The 23,854-nt window shown below is 43.6% G+C and overlaps 1 protein-coding gene across 2 annotated transcripts; it reads left to right on the forward strand.

Moving 5' to 3' along the window:
• Positions 1–16,240: 16,240 nt before the first annotated feature.
• On the forward strand, positions 16,241–23,523 carry LOC123994931 (cell division cycle-associated protein 4-like). Of its 2 annotated transcripts, none has more exons than XM_046298054.1 (2): positions 16,241–16,449; positions 21,545–23,523. In XM_046298054.1, the coding sequence occupies exon 2, from the start codon at positions 21,552–21,554 to the stop codon at positions 22,356–22,358; it is 807 nt and encodes a 268-aa protein (XP_046154010.1). In that variant the 5' UTR covers positions 16,241–16,449; positions 21,545–21,551; the 3' UTR covers positions 22,359–23,523. The 2 variants fall into 2 exon arrangements, with proteins under 2 accessions (XP_046154010.1, XP_046154009.1); XM_046298053.1 differs by lacking the exon at positions 16,241–16,449 and adding an exon at positions 19,722–20,292.
• The last annotated feature ends 331 nt before the right edge of the window (positions 23,524–23,854 follow it).

A 23,854-nucleotide genomic window follows, 5' to 3' on the forward strand; every position in this document is an offset into this window, starting at 1 on the left:
AGTAAAATATTTAAATTAAAAGTTAGTAGAAACATGTTTAAAATCAATCCTCCGGTTGTTTTTGTCATAAATAATCAATAATATTTCAACCGGACAAAAGCTTTGTCAATAGGAAAGGAGAAACAACAAAGGCGCATTCCCGATCAGGCAAATGGCTGATGTCTGGAAATTTCCACTGGCCTCTCATTGAAAGTGCTGTATCTCCCTCATTTTTCAGAGTAAAAGTCCGAAACAATGCCTAAAGACTGGCCACATGTAGAGGAAGCCACAGAGCTTGTGAACTGGGTCCTAATTCTTTGTATGGTGGATAGGCTTTCAATGGAAAAACAGCCTTTCAAGATAATAGTGCTTCCTGGTTGGATTTTCCGCGGGTTTTCGCCTGCCATATCAGTTTTGTTATACTCACAGACATTATTTTAACAGTTTTGGAAACTGTAGAGTGTTTTCTATCCATTTTCTATCCATATCCTATCTTCTGGGCCTGAGTAGCAGGCAGTTTAATTTGGGCACGCCTTTCATTCAAAATCAGGCAGGTTAGGGTACAGCATGAATTCTGTTAGCATGAGACAATGCTCTAAAAAATATATAGATATATGCTTCTGAAAGTAATGTACAGTACTTGAAGACAGTAACTTGTTATGTTACTCCGTTACTCATAAAAGTAATAAATTGCTATATTATAAACTGGGTGGTTCGAGCCCTGAATGCTGATTGGCTGACAGCCATGGTATATCAGACCGTATACCATGGGTATGACAAAACATACATTTTTACTGCTCTAATTACAATGGTAACCAGTTTAAAATAGCAATAAGACACCTCTGCGGTTTGTGATATAAGGCTAATATACCACAGCTAAGGGCTGTATCCAGGCACTATGCATTGCGTCGTGCATAAGAATAGCCTTTAGCCATGGTATATTGGCCATATACCATACCCCCTCGTGCCTTATTGCTTAATTATAAACGGGGTGGTTCGAGCCCTGAATGCCGATTGGCTGAAAGCCTTGGTATAGCAGACCGTATAGCACGGGTATGACAAAACATTTACTTGTACTGCTCTAATTACATTGATAACCAGCAATGAGTAATAAGCAATAAGTCACCTTGGGGGTTTGTAGTATATTGGCCAAATACCACACCCCCTCCGGCCTTATTGCTTAAATATATTACTGTAAGTCATTATTACCCCCAACACAGAGTTCTGTTGCAATTTGTCTATTTTTCCTCATTAAAACTTTAGAGATGACATCATCATTGATTAAATGTAAGGAAGTACAGACATGCTACTGTAAATAAAGTATTTCTGATATTTCTGAACACTACCAGGAATGTAACATATATAAATGCAATAAAGAATGCTGATGCGATTCCTTTTCTGACACAAGTTGTTCTACATCAGTAGTACTCATTGTGCGGCCTGCGAGTCCTTATTTTGCAGCTGGCGATGATTTTCCCATTTTCCATTCATAATACATAACAATGATACAATTTCAATTCAATGTGTTTAATGCAGGCCTGAATCACTTCATTGAATATATCTATTGTTCCCTGGACGACAGATAGATGGCAATGTAGCGCAGCTGTTGAACAGAAAGGCCGAAATAGAATGTTTGCTGAAATAGAGCACAACTGCTCAGTTACAGCGATCGACACATCAGTTTGCTACTAGCTAATTTTGCAGTCTGGTCTACATGGATCGATTTAATGTAAAAAAGAAACATAAATCTATTGACAATGAAAATGTGGGAGAAGAGCTGGAGAACAAGGTGACAGTTATGAACGAACAACCACCAGAGAAGGATACAGTCGATTCAAGAACACAACGTTCCAAGAGATGGACAGACAAGTACTTTTTTGTACTGCATCATGGGACTAGCTCACTTTGTCTTATTTTCCCATTTTAAACGAGCAAATTCAGAGCAACATTTCCAGCCACACAATGGCAACTTTCACAAAACATATCTGCCACAAAGCAACTTTAGAAACAACAAAATAACGCAACTCAAAGGACCGCTCAAAGAACAACAAATGATGGGCAGATCTATCACTGTTGCAGAGAGAACCACAGAAGAAACATATGAGATTCAAATCAAAATCAAATCAAAGTTTATTTGTCACGTGTGCCGAATACAACAGGTGTAGACCTTACAGTGAAATGCTCACTTACAGGCTCTAACCAATAGTGCGAAAAAAATGTGTGTGTGTAGGTAAGTAAAGAAATAAAACAACAGTAAAAAGACATTTTAAAATAAGAGTTGCAAGGCTATATACAGATACCGGTTAGTCAGGTTTATTGAGGTAGTATGTACTTGTAGGTATGGTTAAAGTGACTATGTATATATGATGAACAGAGAGTAGCAGTAGCGTAAAAAGAGGGGTTGGCGGGTGGTGGGTGGTGGGTGGCGGGACACAATGCATATAGCCCGGTTAGCCAATGTGCGGGAGCACTGGTTGGTCGGGCCAATTGAGGTAGTATGAATGTATAATTAAAGTGACTATACATATAAGATTAACAGAGAGTAGCAGCAGCGTAAAAGAGGGTTTGGAGGGGGAACACAATGCAAATAGTCTGGGTAACCATTTGGTTACCTGTTCAGGAGTCATATGGCTTGGGGGTAGAAACTGTTGAAAAGCCTTTTTGTCCTAGACTTGGCACTCTGGTACCACTTGCCATGTCGTAGTAGAGAGAACAGTCTATGACTGGGGTGGCTGGGGTCTTTGACCATTTTTAGGGCCTTCCTCTGACACTGCCTGGTGTAGAGGTCCTGGATGGCAGGCAGCTTTGCCCCAGTGATGTACTGGGCCGTACGCACTACCCTCTTGTGGTCGGAGGTCGAGCAATAGCCGTACCAGGCAGTGATGCAACCAGTCAGGATGCTCTCGATGTTGCAGCTTTAGAACCTTTTGAGGATCTGAGGACCCATGCCAAATCTTTTTAGTTTCCTGAGGGGGAATAGGCTTTGTCGTGTCCTCTTCGCGACTGTCTTGGTGTATTTGGACCATTCTAGTTTATTGGTGATGTGAACACCAAGGAATTTGAAGCTCTCAACCTGCTTCACTACAGCCCCGTCGATGAGAATGGGGATGTGCTCGGTGCTCCTTTTCCTGTTGTCAGCAGACCACCATAGTCCCTGTGCCCAAGAACACAAAGGCAACCTGCCTAAATGACTACAGGCACGTAGCACTCATGTCCGGATTGCTTGGATACTCGTGAGAAACAAGAAGGCCTTCACAGACGCAGAGTTTGTCAAATAATGTTTTTTTGGCCTCAGCCGAAATATTGTATGCCAATTTCACAAACAAGGAAGCTTTTTTTATTTTTTATTAAGGGACTGCAACTCAGACTCGACCATAACAAGATGCATAGAAGACATCGGTAAGGGACTGATTACTGTGGCGCCGTGTTTTAGTATTGCGCTTGACGAAAGCACTGATCAGAGTGACATTGCCCAATTATGTGTTTGGGACCGCTTCCCTCAAAACGAGTTGTACAGAGGAACATTTATGTTTACTGCCCCTTCAGGGACAAACGAGAGAGCATATTCTGGAAGCCCATATTCATTGCTGCTCATAATATTACTGGTCAAATCTGGCACTGACGGCGCTCCAAGCGATGGGAGCGAGGAGCTAGAGCTGGATGATCCACAGTGGGTATTAAACAGCTTTTTTGAACTGACATCACCTGCCACCTGAACACGGTGAAGCTACAGCTACAAGGGAAAGCTACAACTCCAGGCAGAATGCTGTGTGTGGTCACATCATTTAAAAATAAAATCGCCCCTACTGTTAATACCTGACAGACAGGTTGTTCATTTCCCAAAACTCAGAGCAGTCACCACATCCAACCCAGACATACTGCAACATTTTAGCGATGATGCATTTGTGCGTGTGTTGGAAGAGTTGAAGTTGGATGTTGAACTTTGTTGTGTATTGTTTTGCTTTAACTTGCAACACAATGCTTTAATGCAAAATGTAAGAAATTACAGACATGCACTATAAATATACACATTTCTAATGTGTATAAGAGTTGAAGTTGGAGTTGGAGTCAAGATTCAAGGATATCATGGAGTACAAGGAGATTTTCAACTTCATTGAGAACCCCTTTCATGTGCCAGTGTTATCCCCTACCCCCAGTCATCACAGACCTCTGTCCTGACCGTGCTGGAACAGAGAGTGAGATAGTGGAGCTGCAGGCAAATGACACATTGCAAGGTGAACTATGATCAGGTGTTACCCATTTCTGGAGCCTTATGTCGGAAAGACTATCCACTTCTGAAGCAGTGTGGACATCATTTTTTGTCAGCGCTTATTCATGTGAAGCAACATTTTCAACAATTACCATTGTGAAAGAGAAACAGATTGACCAATGCACACTGGATTGCAACAACAATGCATTTTGAATAAATTCAGTCAAGAAGCAGAAGGGACATTTTCACTAATCCACCTGAGGTAATCCTTAATATGGGTCTTAAACATGAGATGTAGCCTCTTTGATGTGTGTACGTATATATTTGTGATGTGCTTTCCTTTCAATCAATTGCATGTGCTCTATTGCTCTGAATTTGCTTTCAATTGAAAATTGATAATATTGGAAGAAAAAGTATGACGAATTAAATGATTGTCTCACATTTACATTTAAGTCATTTTCTTCTTTAAGTCATGTCTCAACCCAAAGTTGTGAGTAACACTGTTTTACATTGTATATGTGGTGTGGATTTCAAATAGATGATTTCTCTTTGAGATGCTCAGATATCTAGAATTTTACTGATTCCCATCTTTCAATGAGAAACACATTTTAATTAGATCAGATAAGTGTGTTGTAACTGCTGCCAAGTAATGACATTAGTATATATTGTTAAGAATGCAAGAGTGGGGGGGACAAAATGGCGCCGTAAATATATATTTTTACATTAATCTTCTATCTTGAAAAAGTGGTAGAAATTGCTAAATAAGTTATCCTACATTGAGTCTTGACGGCTATTTCTCAAAAATTTCCGACAACATGCTGTCACGATTGGAACAAAGTGCAGAGTGATCTGGGTTCCACATATTTATTGAAGTGAAACACACAAAAACACAATAAAGAGCAAACGACACGTGAAGCTATGGAGTGCTCACAGGCAACTACACATAAACAAGATCCCACAAAAACCCAGTGGGGAAATGGCTGCCTAAACAGCTGCCTCTGATTGGGAACCATACCAGGCCAACATAGAAATAAAACAACCTAGATTGCCCACCCTAGTCACACCCCGACCTAACCAAAATAGAGAATAAAAAGGCTCTCTATTTTCAGGGCTTGACAGTACACCCCCCAAAGGTGCTGACTCCGACTGCAAAACCTGACACTATAGGGGATGGTCCGGGTGGGCATCTGGTGGCGGCTCCAGTGCGGGGCGAAGTACCTACTCTGCTCGCGGATCCGCCAGCATCCGTTGCAGCTCAGGTGCGGGGTGAAGAACCCGCTCTTCCCCCGGATCCAGCATCGGTGCGGGACTTTGTCCCCGTCCAGACCAGGGGTCCGGCCATGGAGCCGGGTAGAACGCCGCACCTGGACTGGGCACCGGCGCCGAGGAAGGCTCCGGCCTTGGAGCGGGACTGGATGCCGTGCATGGACTGGACATCAGCGCAGAGGAAGCCTCCTGCCATAGAGAAGGACTGGACACCATGCCGGGACCGTGCCCCGGCGCAGAGAAAGGCTACGGCCTTGGAGAGGGACGTTGTGCCTGGACTGGGCACCGGCGCAGGGGAAGGCTCCAGCCTTGGAGCAGGACTGGACACCGGGCCTGGATTGGACATCGGCACAGAGGAAGGCTCCTACCATGGAGCGGGACTGGACGCCGTGCCTGGACTGGGCAACGGCGCAGAAGAAGGCTCCTGCCATGGAGCAAGACTGGATGCCATGCCTGGACTGGACATCGGCGCCGAAGGAGGCTCCGGCCTTTGAGCTGGACTGGACGCCATGCCTGGACTGGACATTGGCGCAGAGGAAGGCTCTGGCCATGGGGCTGGACTGGACACCGTACCCGGACTGGGTACCGTCGCAGAGGGAGGCTCCTGCCTTGGAGCAGGACTGGACGCCGTGGCTGGTCTGGACACAGGCGCAGAGTGTGGATCCTGCCCTGGAGCGGGACTGGACACAGTGCCTCGACTGGGCATTGGCGCAGAGGAAGGCTCCGGCCTTGGAGCTGGAATGGACAAACGTGCCTGGACTGGGTACCGGCGCAGAGGAGGACTCCTGCCATGGAGCGGGACTGGACGCAGTGCCTAGACCGGGCACCAATGCAGAGGGAGGCTCCTGCCCTGGAGCGGGACTAGACACCGTGCCTGGACTGGATATCGGCGCAGAGGGAGGCTCATGCCCTGGAGCTGGACTGAACATCTTGCCTGGAAGTGCTGGCCCAGGGACCGTCGCCAGAAGGTTCCGGACCGTGGACCATCGCAGGAGGTTTCGGACCGTGGACCATCGTAGGAGGTTCCGGACCGTGAACCGTCGCCAGGAGGTTCCGGACCGTGGACCATCGCAGGAGGTTTCCGACCGTGGACCATCGTAGGAGGTTCCGGACCGTGGACCGTCGTAGGAGGTTCCGGACTGTGGACTGTCGCAGGAGGTTCCAAACGGTGGACCGTCGTAAGAGGTTCCAGACCGCGGACGGTCGCTGGAGGTTCAAGACCGCAGACAGTCGCAGGAACCACTGGATTGTGAACCGTTGCCGGAAGCTTTAGACTGGGGACCATCTCCGTCTGGACTGGGGTCCGTCGCCGGAAGCTCTGGACTGGGGACCGTCTCCAGAAGCTCGCCAGAAGCTCTGGACTGGGGACCGTTGCCGGAAGCTCTGGACTGGGGACCATCGCCGGAAGCTCTGGACTGGGGACCATCGCCGGAAGCTCTGGACTGGGGAACATCGCCATCAATTTGGTCATTTTGTTATAATTAATGGTACTTTACAACGGCATAGTATTTCCATAATTAATCTTTACTTCACCCCCCTGATTTCCTCACTAAGGTATTTCTAGACTTTCCAGAATTAAACTCAGACACTGCAGTGGTTGGAGGAGATTTTAATTGTTTTGTTGAACCCCCTTACTGACAAGTTTCCCAGCGGTATAGCTTCACTCTCTCCTCAAGCTAAGTCACTTAAAGCTATTTGTGCCGATCTGGGGTATGCTTGATGTTTGGAGAACTTTTCATCCCTCCAACAGAGAGTTCACTTTTTTCTCTGCACCTCATGGATGTCAGACTATAATAGATTACTTTTTTATGCCCAGGACATCTTTGCAGTCAGAGAGTAACCCTGTTCCGCCTTAGATGGTAGTCATCTTCCCAGTTGATTTTCGATTTTTCACCGTTTACACCTGTTGTTTTGGGTCATCCCTTTATCCGCTAGGATAGGAAGCATAGTCATATCTGATTATGCAGAGGTGATCCTGGACATAAAACTCAAAGGGGCATTCAACCGGTCAAGACATTGGAGGTTAACTCTCAATCAACAGATAACCCCTCGCTCCTTTGCGAAACCTGTAAAGCACATGGCAGGGGTCTGATTATGTCATACACAGCCACGAAGAGGCGGAAAAGCGTGAAGAAAAAAAAGTTAGAGGGTGAAGTAGGTACTAAAGAGAAGGATTACATTAAAACTCCCACTCCTGCCCTACTAAAGGAAATATCAGTCCTTAGATCAAATTCGGACTCTCGCCTAACACAGGACGCTGAAAAGAAAATGAGATTTGTCAGGCAAAATCTATTTGAACATGGTGATAAGCGTACCTAGCTAAAGAGAGCTGACTCTCAGTCAATTGGTACTATTACTGACTCTGATGGCAATCATTTATATGAAAATAAATTGATAAATTACTAATTTAAGAAACGTCATGCAAATCTTTATGCCTCAGAACTGACAAATGGCGCACCCAAATTAATGGAGGACTTATTTTCTAAGATTGAGCTCCCAACTATTTCCGAAGAACAGAGGTCTCTCCTTAATGTCCCTATTACCGAGGAAGAGATAATGTTCGCAATTAAGAATCTGCAAAATGTTAGGGCCCCAGGACCAGACGTGTTTTGTAGTGAGTTCTATAAGGAGTTCCATGGCCTGATCCTTGAGCCATTGTGTGATATGTTTAACCACTCATTTTCAAATGCCCACCTCCCTCAAACGCTGAGAGAAGCCAACATATCACTTATTCTCAAAAACGGAAAATGCCCAGAGTCTTGATCTTCGTACAGACCCATTTCACATCTGAATGTGGATAGAAAATTGCTTTCTAAAATTCTAGCCACGAGAATAGAGGACTCGCTGCCATTTATTGTGAAAGGAGACCAAACTGGCTTCATGTAGCAATGTCAGGACGCTTCTTAATGTAATTCAAGCCTACCAACAAAGTGCTATGGATGGCCTTGTGCTCTCCCTAGATGCTGAGAAAGCATTTGACTGTGTGGAGTGGTCTTACCTATTCTTTGCTTTGACTAAATTTGGTCTAGGGGACGACTTTATATTATGGGTGAAAGTTGAAAAGAAATTGAAAAGATCCTAGGTGTTGATCTAGAATTAGACCCAGTTTCTTTGCTGTTAGGTCTCCCTAGTAGGCATGGTACTTCTGTTGGTGGGAGGAGGCTTTACAACATCCTTACCGTCACAGTGAGGACAAACATTATCTTACAGTGGATTTTTTATAAAGTTCCTTCTATTAAAGATTGTTATAAGACACTATTTGAATGGATGCCACTGTAATATCTGATGTACATTACATTCTAAAACAGATCAGTTCTACAAAGTATGGGAACCTTATCTAAATTACCTAGAATCTGTGGTATCAGCTATTATGCTGCAAGGATCCTCTTAGAATGGTGGTGATCTATGTATTTCAGAATTACACTGTACGTTCCATGTGTGGAAACTAACTTCTTGGTTTAAACTGATTTTTTTGTTTAATTTCTGTTTGTATGTTTGTTTAAAATGTATGCATTGAGATACACAATGTTGGGGATGGGGTGTGAGAAGTGCCGAGTTGGGAGAGGATTTTGATTTGATTTGGATCTCTTTTAGTCCCCATTTGGACTAATCTTCCTTAAACATTAAAATACAATTCATAATACAAACACATTTTCACATATAACACACTATTACAAACATACATAATATACTAACATAATGACCCAATAAATACTCAATCTAAAAAATATTGATTCTTCATCTACTATAGTCCCACAACATTTCTATGTATTATATTTACATCGTTTTAAAATCATGTTTAAATGTATACATTGAAAGGTTTCTAGTTTGCTCAGTTAATTTATTCAATTTCTGTATTGCTCTAAATCTAAAATCTTATTTTGCCTATTTCTCTTTTCTGTCTGGATAATGCATAGATGGTGGGCAATCTATTCCTAGTATTTACAGAATGTCTGTCTCTTACCAACTGAATACCGTTGTGAATAGAACTTGGCCGTTTTAAATGATGTACAGTGGGGCAAAAAAGTATTTAGTCAGCCACCAATTGTGCAAGTTCTCCCACTTAAAAAGATGAGAGAGGCCTGTAATTTTCATCATATGTACACTTTAACTATGACAGACAAAATGAAAAAAAAAATCCTGAAAATCACATTGTAGGATTTTTAATGAATTTATTTGCAAATTATGGTGGAAAATAAGTATTTGATCAATAACATAAGTTTATCTCAATACTTTGTTATATACCCTTTGTTGGCAATGACAGAGGTCACTGCCCGGGTGGTGTGTTTGTGATCATTGTCATGCTAAAAGACCCAGCCACGTTTCATCCTCAATGCCCTTGCTGATGGAAGGAGGTTTTCACTCAAAATCTCACGATACATGGCCCCATTCATTCTTTCCTTTACACGGATCAGTCGTCCTGGTCCCTTTGCAGAAGAACAGCCCCAAAGCATGATGTTTCCACCCCCATGCTTCACAGTAGGTATGCTGCCTTATTATTATACGACCATGCTGGTCATTTATGAACATTTGAACATCTTGGCCATGTTCTGTTATAATCTCCACCCGGCACAGCCAGAAGAGGACTGGCCACCCCACAGCCTGGTTCCTCTCTAGGTTTCTTCCTAGGTTTTGGACTTTCTAGGGACTTTTTCCTAGCCACTGTGCTTCTACACCTGCATTGCTTGCTGTTGAAGGGCTATATAAATAATTAAATGATTTTATTTTATTTTATTTGGTGTTCTTTGGATGCAACTCAGCATTCTTTGTCCACCAAACACGACAAGTTGAGTTTTTACCAAAAAGTTATATTTTGGTTTCATCTGACCATATGACATTCTCCCAATATTCTTCTGGATCATCCAAATGCTCTCTAGCAAACTTCAGAAGGGCCTGGACATGTACTGGCTTAAGCAGGGGGACACGTCTGGCACTGCAGGCTTTGAGTCCCTGGCGGCGTTGTAATGCTCCGGGTGTCGTGGGTGTGGAGTCAGACGCAGGAGACAGAGAGTGCAAGGCTGTGCTCTTTTAATGCACCAACGCATCACAGGGTGCTCACAATAATAATGGCCCCAAACACGGGGAATGTCAAAGGTACAACTGAAATTTCACGACCAGGAACAAACACGTTCCTCTACATTAGAGCCTAAGGTTACAATCATTAATCCCGCACAACAACCAGGCGGGCCGGCTGTCTAATAAAGACAAACTAATCATTCACCAACAGGTGCTACCAATAAACATACAAGGAGGGGGAGGAAAGACAATCAGTGGCAGCTAATAGGCCGGTGACGACGACCGCCGAGTGCCACCCGACCGGGAAGGGAAACCACCCTCGGTCGGACTCGTGACAGGCGTAGTGTGTTACTGATGGTCGGCTTTGTTACTTTGGTCCCAACTCTCTGCAGGTCATTCACTAGGTCCCCCCGTGTGGTTCTGCGATTTTTGCTCACCGTTCTTGTGATAATTTTGACATCAAAGGGGTGAGATCTTGCGTGGAGCCCCGGATCGAGGGAGATTATCAGTGGTCTTGTATGTCTTCCATTTCCTAATAATTGCTTTTTTAACCCTTCTTTTAACTGTTAAGGGTTAATGCCACATGGTGACGGTTAGGCTTGCACAGATCGGGAGGACCTTAGGAACATTTCTGTGGTTGATTTGTCTTTCTAACCCTAACGGTTCCGCCGCTGTCCGCCAAAAGCACCTGCAATTTAGGGCCAGGATTCATTTTGGGCCTACTTTTTTCACTGTCGCTGCACTCAGAGCGAGCTATGGTCAAGCGGGGCATCTTGTTGAACTCGACACGGTCTAGAGACTATGGTGATGGCATTTTTTGTGTTGATTTCAATCTGTCATTTTGGTGATGGTTCCTTTCCTCACTGTTTAAACATATTGCAAATGTACAAAAGTCACCTAGCAAGTCAGCGTCCATCAGTCAATTAGATATCATTCTGACACCAAACTGATACAATCTGAACACCAAACACACTTTTTGTGTGTGTGTGTGTGTGTGTCAAATCAAATCAAATCAAATGTTATTTGTCACATACACATGGTTAGCAGATGTTAATGCGAGTGTAGCGAAATGCTTGTGCTTCTAGTTCCGACAATGCAGTAATAACCCACAAGTAATCTAACTAACAATTCCAAAACTACTGTCTTATACACACAAGTGTAGGGGGATAAAGAATATGTACATAAAGATATATGAATGAGTGATGGTACAGAGCGGCATAGGCAAGATACAGTAGATGGTATCGAGTACAGTATATACATATGAGATGAGTATGTAAACAAAGTGGCATAGTTAAAGTGGCTAGTGATACATGTATTACATAAAGATGCAGTAGATGATATAGAGTACAGTATATACGTATACATATGAGATGAATAATGTAGGGTATGTAAACATTATATTAGGTAGCATTGTTTAAAATGGCTAGTGATATATTTTACATAATTTCCCATCAATTCTCATTATTAATGTGGCTGGAGTTGAGTCAGTATGTTGGCAGCAGCCACTCAATGTTAGTGGTGGCTGTTTAACAGTCTGATGGCCTTGAGATAGAAGCTGTTTTTCAGTCTCTCAGTGCCAGCTTTGATGCACCTGTACTGACCTCGCCTTCTGGATGATAACGGGGTGAACAGGCAGTGGCTCGGGTGGTTGTTGTCCTTGATGATCTTTATGGCCTTACTGTAACATCGGGTGGTGTAGGTGTCCTGGAGGGCAGGTAGTTTGCCCCCGGTGATGCGTTGTGCAGACCTCACTACCCTCTGGAGAGCCTTACGGTTGTGGGCAGAGCAGTTGCCGTACCAGGCGGTGATACAGCCCGCCAGGATGCTCTCGATTGTGCATCTGTAGAAGTTTGTGAGTGCTTTTGGTGACAAACCGAATTTCTTCAGCCTCCTGAGGTTGAATAGGCGCTGCTGCGCCTTCTTCACAATGCTGTCTCTGTGGGTGGACCAATTCAGTTTGTCTGCGATGTTTATGCCGAGGAACTTAAAATTTGCTACCCTCTCCACTACTGTTCCATCGATGTGGATAAGGGGTGTTCCCTCTGCTGTTTACTGAAGTCCACAATCATCTCCTTAGTTTTGTTGATGTTGAGTGTGAGGTTATTTTCCTGACACCACACTCCGAGGGCCCTCACCTCCTCCCTGTAGGCCGTCTCATCGTTGTTGGTAATCAAGCCTACCACTGTTGTGTCGTCCGCAAACTTGATGATTGAGTTGGAGGCGTGCGTGGCCACGCAGTCGTGGGTGAACAGGGAGTACAGGAGAGGGCTCAGAACGCACCCTTGTGGGGCCCCAGTGTTGAGGATCAGCGGGGTGGAGATATTGTTGCCTACCCTCACCACCTGGGGGCGGCCCATCAGTAAGTCCAGTACCCAGTTGCACAGGGCCGGGTCGAGACTCAGGGTCTCGAGCTTGATGACAAGCTTGGAGGGTACTATGGTGTTAAATGCCGAGCTGTAGTTGATGAACAGCATTGTCACATAGGTATTCCTCTTGTCCAGATGGGTTAGGGCAGTGTGCAGTGTGGTTGAGATTGCATCGTCTGTGGACCTATTTGGGCAGTAAGCAAATTGGAGTGGTTCTAGGGTGTCAGGTAGGGTGGAGGTGATATGGTCCTTGACTAGTCTCTCAAAGCACTTCATGATTACGGAAGTGAGTGCTACGGGGCGGTAGTTATTTAGCTCAGTTACCTTAGCTTTCTTGGGAACAGGAACAATGGTGGCCCCTTGAAGCATGTGGGAACAGCAGACTGGGATAGGGATTGATTGAATATGTCCGTAAACACACCAGCCAGCTGGTCTGCGCATGCTCTGACGGCGCGGCTGGGGATGCCATCTGGGCCTGCAGCCTTGCGAGGGTTAACACGTTTCAATGTTTTACTCACCTCGGCTGCAGTGAAAGAGAGGCCGCATGTTTTGGTTGCAGGCCGTGTCAGTGGCACTGTATTGTCCTCAAAGCGGGCAAAAAAGTTACTTAGTCTGCCTGGGAGCAAGACATCCTGGTCTGTGACGGGGCTGGTTTTCTTTTTGTAATCCGTGATTGACTGTCGACCCTGCCACATACCTCTTGTGTCTGAGCCGTTGAATTGTGACTCTAATTTGTCTCTATATTGACGCTTAGCTTGTTTGATTGCCTAGCGGAGGGAATAGTTACACTGTTTGTATTCGGTCATGTTTCCGGTCACCTTGCCCTGATTAAAAGCAGTGGTTCACGCTTTCAGTTTCACGCGAATGCTGCCATCAATCCACGGTTTCTGGTTTGGAAATGTTTTAATCGTTGCTATGGGAACGACATCTTCAATGCACGTTCTAATGAACTCGCACACCGAATCAGCGTATTCGTCAATGTTGTTGTTCGCCGCAATGCGGAACATATCCCAGTCCACGTGATGGAAGCAGTCTTGGAGCGTGGAATCAGATCGGTCGGACCAGCGTTGAACAGATGCTGATACAATTTAGGGAGTCTTGTTTTCAGATTAGCCTTGTTAAAATCCCCAGCTACAATGAATGCAACCTCAGGATATGTGGTTTCCAGTTTGCAAAGAGTCAAATAAAGTTTGTTCAGAGCCATCGATGTGTCTGCTTGGGGGGAATATATACGGCTGTGATTATAACCGAAGAGAATTCCCTTGGTAGATAATGCGGTCGACATTTGATTGTGAGGAATTCTAAATCAGGTTAACAGAAGGACTTGAGTTCCTGTATGTTGTTGTGAACACACCACGTCTCGTTAACCATAAGGCATACACCCCCGCTGTTACTGTTTACAATCTATGTAAAGCGCATTGGTATTGCAGTAAAAAAAAAGGTTTAATTTGTATGCAGATTTGTGTTCCATTGCTCTATCGGTTGGCCAAGCCTATTCCCATTTGAAGTCTGATTTTCTAGCACTGCAGAGGTCACTAATGGATATAAAGTTAGTGCTAAATGCAAACAAAACAAAATGCATGCTTTTTACATCCCATAACGCAGATTTAAATGAATTTGTAATGACTAGTTGGAATGGTACACAAATTGAGCGAGTTCCTTCCTACTTCTGCCGCTTACAAAATAACTGGAAACTCGGAACTGGGAAATCTCAGACTTCAGTGAGTTCAAGACAACTGGGAACTCAGATAATACTAGTTAAGACTGGGAAAATATGGAAAACTATTTTGAAAGGTCATCCAACTCGGGATTTCAGGACTCTTTCTAGAGCCCACAAGAAGGTCCGCTGCGCCACCTTCCTGTTCAACTGAGCACAGCACAACAAGGTGAGTCCAAAAATATATTGTATGCTGCTGCATAAATGATTTAATATGCCAGGGAGATATGTATACTGTGGCCAAGAAAGTAATACTAAGTGTATGTTGTTTAGTAAGCTGTAGCAGCCCATGTGCCTCGCCCTAATAATTTGGTCCCTTTCCTCCCTCATAACTTAGTCTACTGTTCTGACTTGATGGTGCACATGTAGCCTATAGCCTGGTGCACATGTAGCCTATAGCCTCTTACAATAATCATTGAATATTGTAAAAGCTTTCATTGTTTGCTTATATGCCCCCTTTATTTATCCTACGGTTCAGACTTGGTGTACAGGGAGGAGAAGAGCCCATGTTCTGAATTCTGTCACTGTACATTTCAAAAGTGCTGAACAAATAGTTATATTGACTACATCCGTCCTAGCTCACTCAATAATGTCTTAATCGAAATTATGGATTCCCTCTTATCCAGTCGTCATCAACTTATGCCATAGTTTATACATCTCAAATGTCAGTAGAAACCACATTTGTTTAAGCAAGTCAGCCATATCAGCTATGTTTTTCAAAAAGGCAGTAAATGAGGCTGAATAAACTGTTTCGCTGCCAGACAAGGCTCCGCTGATCGCGAGGTGTAGTGGTGGTAAGGATTCACTCCATGTTGCTGTTGGGACAGGTTTATGTAGGCCCTAGCAGTTTGTGGGCACCGTTTGTCACTGTTATAGTGCAATACATGTATTGTTTAGTGTTGTGTTGTGGCTTTGCCGGCATGCATCCCCCCCCAAAAAACATTGTTTGCGCCACCAATATTGACATGCTAAAATCGCCACTGTCTGTATGCATGCAGCAGCATCTACACTTAAACCACTAGATTATGTTTTCCATTGTGCCCTTTGGTTTATACGGTGATGGTAAAATAACTCACCATTGTGCTTTGTATCAAAAAGTGATTTGGGCGGGCCTCTTTGTATGTAAGAAGAGAACAGCATTTTCTTGTGTTTATCTACAATGCACTCATGCAGAAACTTGTGTCGATCATCATTAATTTAATTTAGACTGACAAATTACCAAACCTGGTCTCAGGCTTGGATAACATTGGATGCCCCTTCGGTCTCCACAGAGTTGGATAAACCTGCTTTTAGTTTTTTTGCCCCCTTTATGTGGAACAATTTACAGATTATTAGATGATCTTGTCCCCCTTGGTCAGTTCAGAGTAATGATCTCTGTTGATACATGTGTCTGTTTTTCTTAGTGTTTTGTAATTTTGTGTATTGTATGTGTTTCAAGTATTTATGCAGGGCTCATCTGTAAAAGAGATCCTAGTCTCAGTATGACTTCTCTGTTAAAATAAATGTGAAAACCATATTTGTTTATTTGTTTACTTAAACAACCTAATGCCTTTTCTTGTTGGCACAATAAAAGTGGCCAAAATTCAATGTCTTTGAGTTATCCACATTGAAATGGAGTCTTTTATTTTGAAGGTTTCCTCATTACCATATAAACTTGTCGTCATCATTTGTGCTGCTGGCAGAATACTGGTGTGGCGTCTCCTGTTTCTTCAGTGTGGCTTTTGTTAATGTTTTCCCCCATTTCAACAGACGGCCTGTCGATCAAGACCTATGTGTCCGCTCACGACAAGCAGCAGTGATTCGACTGCAATCTGTGTCGGTGGAAGCTACGCCTTTCATTAGTTTACTCACGAAGATCACATGAACCCTCGGCTAAAAAAATTGATTTTGTAAAGGTAAGCCCAACACATTGAAATATGCATTACGTAACGTGTGTTGAGTGTAACGAGTTTTAAATGGTCAGTTTTCTCTTTAAAAATAAAAGTCCCCCGAAAGTGTTTCAAATGCGCGGTCGATTTCGAACGTAAGTTATCATGGAGTTTGCGAGCGGTATTTAATGCTTTCCATATATATTTATTACACTGTAACCTCTGTTACCAGTAAGCAGACTGGTAATAAATCAGCGCTTTGATGTGTTACATCCAGACGTGGTCCCAGGACACATTTTAAAACTAATTGTTGGCGCCTTCGGCGACCATAATTTGGCCAGAATAACGTTAGATTGTCAATTCAAAATGGCCTCCTTTTCCCTCTAGGTTTTTATATTCGTCTCTAAAAAGTAAGTTAAGAGGATGTCACAAACACCATGTAAAGTAATTTATCGTGGTGGACCAAGTTTTGTGGGTCTTATAATAATGTATGTTATACTGTAAACTTTTTTGACACAGTATTTTCCGCATACTGCAGTTATACTGCACTCTGACTGCAATCTTTTTTCGTAAGGGATCATTTGACCTCTACACCAGTGGATGTAAATGATAAAACCTAGTAGCTCATCTTCAGTGTTTTCAAATGCCACCCTCCAGGCCTCTTACATTGTGGAAGTGTTGAAATGGGTCCACATACTGCTACTTCTAACAAAGCATGGTGCCTCCCTACTGTGGACGCTCCACCCATGTTCATGTCACTCCTCCGTTCGCCCCACGTCCTGATGTGGTCACAGTGCTGCCATTACTGGCCAGATGACGAGCTCTGGCTACATTCTCACAGCAGTAAAATCATGATTCATACATGAGAGGGGAGGAACACTCCAATTAAATTCTCTGCAATTACTGTGTCCATAATACCGCAGTTGACTGCAGCAACTAAATTGCAACATGTTTTTGAGGGATAATATGTGGCCAAAAGGGCAGATGTTCCTTTTATTTGGCAGTTATTTTTTTTCTTTTAAAATTGACATTTTTATAAGAAAAAAAAGCCCATCAGTCTAAGGCCCTCTTGGAGTTTAATGTCACTGTCAAAGCAAACACCGGGAACTCAACTGTCCAAGGTTTGTTACTGCAGTGCTGTGTACAAAGATGAAGTATTAAAATAAATCCAATCCACTGTAGGCAATTTGAACATCAGTTGACCTGTAAAGATTTTTGTTGCAATTTGCCATACAAGAGGCATCTGGGAGTTTATTCACCTTGGAAAATGCTCATAAATTGCTTCATGATTTGAGGTGTGGGAAATAATAACTTTTTTTTGAAACAAATGTCATTTCACTTTCAGTAAGTCACTTCCACATTGCCCTAAAAACAATGTAACTTTCTCAAATGACTGCAAATGGGCAAGGAAGTGAAATAGCTGCTGCTGTGTGTCCCCTGACATTTGGTGTAGTTTTGTCACGCTGTAGAGAATGTGTCGGCTTGCATTCTGGTCAATGTCTCTACAGTGCTGGGATGACGCTCTTGTGACAGGTAGGCTAATCTCCCATGCCTTCATCTCAACCTTGACTGACCCCCCCCCCCCCCCTTCAATGTTATGTGTTATCCTTACAGCTAACAGTTGTTAAATCAAATGTATTTATATAGCCCTTCGTACATCAGCTGATATCTCAAAGTGCTGTACAGAAACCCAGCCTAAAACTCCAAACAGCAAGCAATGCAGGTGTAGAAGCACGGTGGCTAGGGAAAACTCCCTAGAAAGGCCAAAACCTAGGAAGAAACCTAGAGAGGAACCAGGCTATGTGGGGTGGCCAGTCCTCTTCTGCCTGTGGAGATTATTACAGAACATGACCAAGATGTTCAAATGTTCATAAATGACCAGCATGGTCGAATAATAATAATAAGGCAGAACAGTTGAAACTGGAGCAGCAGCAAGGTCAGGTGGACTGGAGACAGCAAGGAGTCATCATGTCAGGTAGTCCTGGGGCATGGTCCTAGGGCTCAGGTCCTCCGAAAGAGGGATTTAGAGAGAGCATATGTGGAGTGGCCAGTCCTCTTCTGGCTGTGCCGGGTGGAGATTATAACAGAACATGGCCAAGCTGTTCAAATGTTCATAAATGACCAGTATGGTCGAATAATAATAATAAGGCAGAACAGTTGAAACTGGAGCAGCAGCACGGCCAGGTGGACTGGGGACAGCAAGGAGTCATCATGTCACGTAGTCCTGGGGCATGGTCCTAGGGCTCAGGTCCTCCAAGAGAGAGAAAGAAAGAGAGAAGGAGAGAATTAGAGAACGCACACTTCGATTCACACAGGACACCGAATAGGACAGGAGAAGTACTCTCAGATATAACAAACTGACCCTAGCCCCCCGACACAAACTACTGCAGCATAAATACTGGAGGCTGAGACAGGAGGGGTCAGGAGATTTCCTCCTGTGATCTTTGTGACTATCAAACAAATCCTGTAATTTGCATAACGATTCCACCCTTCAACATTATATATTTTTTGCATTATGTATGTGGTTCTTAGTTTTCGCCTGCAACTACCGTAATTGCTGGACTATTAAGCGCACCTGACTATAAACCGCACCCACTGAATTATTAAAAAATATGTATTTTGTACATCGATAAGCTGCACATGTCTATAAGCCGCAGGTGCCTACCGGTACATTGAAAAAAGTGAACTTGGTCACTATCTTCCTCCTGTGCACTGAAACCACTGAAGTCATCTCCTTCTATGTCGGAGTTGAATAGCCTCAGAATTGCTTCATCCGATGTTGGATCGTTTTCATTGTCGCTCTCGTCACTTTCATTCGGAGGCAAATACCCCGCTGAGCTCATGCTGCCCCTTCAACACGCAGCAGTCCAGCCTTTGAAACCCGTTGATGATAGTGGATTTTTTGGCAATGCTCCACGCTGTCAGGACCCACTGGCAGACTCGACCATAAGTTGCTCTTCGCATGCAGCCCGTTTTAGTGAAGGATTTCTCCCCACTTGTCATCCAAGCCTCCCACTGAACAAGGAGCGCCACCTTAAATGCACGATTTACACTGATGTCGAGTGGCTGCAAATACTTTGGGCCATCTGCTTTTCTTCCCTCTGAAAGCGTTTGTTGTCTTTTTGTTTGCACTGAGTCAGTTCCTCACGCTGCTGTTTCCAACGTCTTATCATCGACTCATTAAGGCCAAGCTCCGGTGCAGCAGTTCTATTTCCTTTTCCAACAGCCAGATCGATCGCCTTCAACTTTAAAGCTGCATCGTATGCATTTCTCCGTGTCTTTGCCATGAGGGTGACAAAATTACTACCGTAATCAGAATGATGGGAAGTTTGAGCGCGATCAATTTACGTCACATTATGTGACGGTGCTCAGTTTTTTGGTGGCATGACTCTTGTGAAAGTGGGAAAAATCCATAAATTAGCCGCGTCATTGTATAAACCGTGAGGTTCAAAGCGTGGGAATAAAGTAGCGGCTTATTGTCCGGAAATTACGGTAACAGTTTGATGGTTTGGTGTTCAAAACGATGCATACTACCTTCCCGCTTCCTGTAGCTCAAACAACCACACTAGGTTCTAACCCGATGTGACAAACAACTTGGCATTGGGGAGGTAAAGAGGGCATTGTTATTAGCCTTTCATAGTTCCTCAGCACCTGGTCCCAGTAGCTGAGTTCTAGTGCATCTTCCCCTCTCCCCTCTACATACACACGGGTCACCCAGTGACATTGGATGTAATGTGTATTGACATGCTGGAACTCTCATGTGTTGTCCCTGCTCTAGTTGCATGTTTGTCACTTTTAGGCTCCCGCAGCTCTGGTTGGCTGGCCGCCGTGGCTGGAGGCAAGTGTCCAACACTCGTCTCAGTTCTGGATGTATGTACAAAGTGCTGTTTAGCCATTTTCAGTGCGTGTCTGCCATTTTATTGGTACTCTGTGTGATATTTTGGGTTAATATTACTAATGCTTGCATCAGAAGTGGGTTATTTCTTTCTATTGCCACTATGCTTGAATTGACAAAGGTCCAATTTCCACATATTCATGTTTCACCTTTCTTGCAAATGGCTAAAACAAGTCTGTGTATGTGTTTTATTTTAGGGCCACAGTATGTACTTTTGAAAATGATTTACCAATACTGACATTGGTTGGAATATGCTCTTGACAGTTAACAAACTGTTTTCTTTAGTTGATGTAACTCTTTGCCTGTAAACATGTATTTTTTTGACTCCCTCTGTCTTAAAAGGCATTTACTAAAATGTCATATTAGAAGATGTGCTCAGTGGCCGTTGGCCCAGATAATCGGCAGAGATGGTATCAGTTCAGACGAATGCCTTTCTGCCATTGTTCCGCTTTCTTTCCCTCTACCGTAACACAAGCCTTGTTATCGGTTTCAAGACTGGAGAGCTAGTGTGCTCCAATCACAAGAATTCTGGTAGCAAATTATATATTTCTTTATCAGTGGTGATCTAAGTTGGATTTTCCACTTAGCTGGCACCTTCCAGGTCTGTCTGAAAAGACCTGAAAGAGAGTTTAGGAACAGAAACGGTTGTTCAATAACCATCATAACTCTCAGTTCCATTAGATTACACATAGGAGTCATTGGACGAAGGTGTCGTCTTTACAGAGGAGTTTTGTTAAGAGCCCCGATGCTCAATCTGAACATTAAGACGTGTCACTTGCGGTATGATTTTGAAGGATAAGGACCTTTTCATATCAGTGAGAAATATGTATTTTTAAACTAGAATGCCGCTTAGTTTCGAGAGCTAGTTCAGTAATGTAGCTAGTTCAGAACCCGCCTCGTGTATGTGCCTGTCCGTACCCGTAGGAAAGGTCAAGTAAATGAACACAAGTACATTATTGATAATATCTTTGATTTTCAGGTGCACTCGGGATGTACATTTTCATTTCTAGCCTTAGCAAATTGTCATTACAGCCTTTTGAAATCTTGATATTCTAGTATGTTTTATTAAGAAATCTTATTACAATAAGTAAATAGGGCTTTTGACATCTTTCCAGAACAATATAAAACACTGAAATACTAAGCTTAACATGCTAAACAAGTGAATGGACAAGGCTAATTATTAAAAAGCTTTGTTCTAACCAAAGTCCTATTTGGCTCCACCCACAGGGCCAACATGTACTCCAAGGGCACCAAACGCAAGTTCTTTGACAGTGTGGAGGCGGCGACGGACAACAAGGCGGTGTTGTACAGCCGGCAGCGCCAGTCCCTGCTGGACATGTCTCTGATCAAGCTGCAGCTTTGCCACATGCTGGTGGAGCCCAACATGTGCCGCTCGGTCCTCATTGCCAACACGGTGCGCCATATCCAGGAGGAGATGACCCATGACGGTAGCTGGCAGTTGGTCACTGAGGTTTTCGGCGGCTCTGGCCCATCTGACCACCTGGTGGCCACCGAGGTTTTGTGTCGGTCATCGGCGCTGGAGCAGCAGGGCGGTGGGCCCAAGCTCTACTCGGTGATGGGCTACGATGGTTGCCGCGAGGAAGAAGTGGTAACGGACGAGGCTCTGTGTTCTGTGACATTTAGCGACGGGGCCCCGGCCCTCTTGGGGACCATCGACCACTGCTGGGACAGGGCAGAACTGAGAATGGCGGCGGTAGAGGACCGGGTCATCAAAGACTCCGGTTCAGAGGTCGAGTCTGGGCAGGGGGCTAAAACAGTGATGGGGCAGGTGTTTGGGACGTTCGAGATCAAAAATGGCACCCCTGGGTCAGACCCGGCACTAGAGGAGCTGTTCTCAGCCGTTGATGCCTCGTATTATGACTTGGACACCATGCTCACAAGCATTCAGAGCACCCCCAAGATGGGGCCTTACAACCTTCTGGACAGCATGGCCTCCTCCCATGGCCCCACGTCCAACTCCAGCTGTAGAACCGATCTCAGTGAACTTGACCACATTATGGAGATCATTGTCGGCTCTTAGCTTATAGACTTAAAACTTGACTGTTTGGTTGAACTTGTGCCTCTGACTTTTTGTCTTGTATGTGTGAATATACAGTATCTACATACCTTCCTCTGTATGGAAACTGAGTGATATCCGTCTCCATGCAATGCCATATTTTTTTTATCTGAGAGGTTAACAGTTTCTCAAGTTCACCATACTTATTTATTATGTTTACTTTGTATTTCAATATGTACTCTTTTTGGTTTAAATTATTGTACCTATTACACTACATGAATTCAGAGCAGCACAACATTGACATTAATAATCTTTTTTTAAAGAAAATATGTGTAGTTAAAGTATATGTTTTACTATAGAGACAGTCTGGGAATTGTTCTCGGCTGTCTTTTTATTTTTTACATTTGTAAGCAAGAACGATTGCACAAAAGCTCAATGTGTGATGAGGGACTAATTTACCTAGTCTTTCACAGGTTTATCTTTGGTTGTGTCTTTGAGCTACAAGAGCAAATAGGCATTGTTGAAACTGTGAATTATGTTCAGTATGCTCACAATGTGATCTTGGTCTATGGTTTGGTGCTATATGCACTATGTACAGTATTCCTAATGAACACATGGCCTTATTGAGCCAGACAGTTCCATCTTACACTTCGGGTAGCTGTCACCTAGCATGTGGTGCCATTTGTTTGCTATTAAAGTTACATAAGTTCTTATATTGTCTCCTTATAAGTTAATAATTATAATGGGTATATGTCTAATTTTCTGTGATTACTTATTTATTTATTCATTTCAATCATATGGTGATGTTCAACCTTGGCAATACTAACGGTTGCAGAAGCTTTTCCCCTTTCAAACATCAATTTGTATTTGGTTTCTTGACTTTCTTTGCGTGATGTAATGACCTTATTCAAACCAATCTGAGAACGTGCAAAGAATTGTGCTTTTCAGCTGACCTATTCCAACAGAGTGGTTTATTTTGTACCACGTTCAAAGCCTGCACTCGGCCACAAGATAATATTGTGAGTAAACAACTGATTTCTGATTAAACAGCCATGAGGTGGGAGATGCCACGTTTCTTTTTTTTATGATGAAGTTGACATACATGACAATGAGCTTGAGAAGATGATGCTTTTCATGAGTAAACCAGCAGTTTATACCATTTTTAATAAAGGTTTCAAAATCATATGAATGAATTGTGTGCTTATCCAGTATTTTGAGTTCTTCTGCCAATCTTTGAACGAAAGAGCCCCTTATTCAAAACAATCACGTCTCTGATTCAAATTTGTAGGATTTCCTGCTTAAAAAAAATCATTCCTGCTGCTGGCGATTTCAACTACTGACGTACCGCTAGGAATTCAGACACTGCAGTGAATTCAAGGACAGCCCTAACCAGGACTTGAATCCCAGTCCCAGACTTGAATGTCAACCCAATACCTTAGCTGTTATGACAAGTTCCGGACCTCTTAATGAGGTTGTTCTTAGGTTAAGGTCACTACACCCTTCCTTTGCACTTCTCTATC

Source organism: Oncorhynchus gorbuscha, linkage group LG14 (assembly GCF_021184085.1).
Source record: "Oncorhynchus gorbuscha isolate QuinsamMale2020 ecotype Even-year linkage group LG14, OgorEven_v1.0, whole genome shotgun sequence".
NCBI lineage: Eukaryota > Metazoa > Chordata > Actinopteri > Salmoniformes > Salmonidae > Oncorhynchus > Oncorhynchus gorbuscha.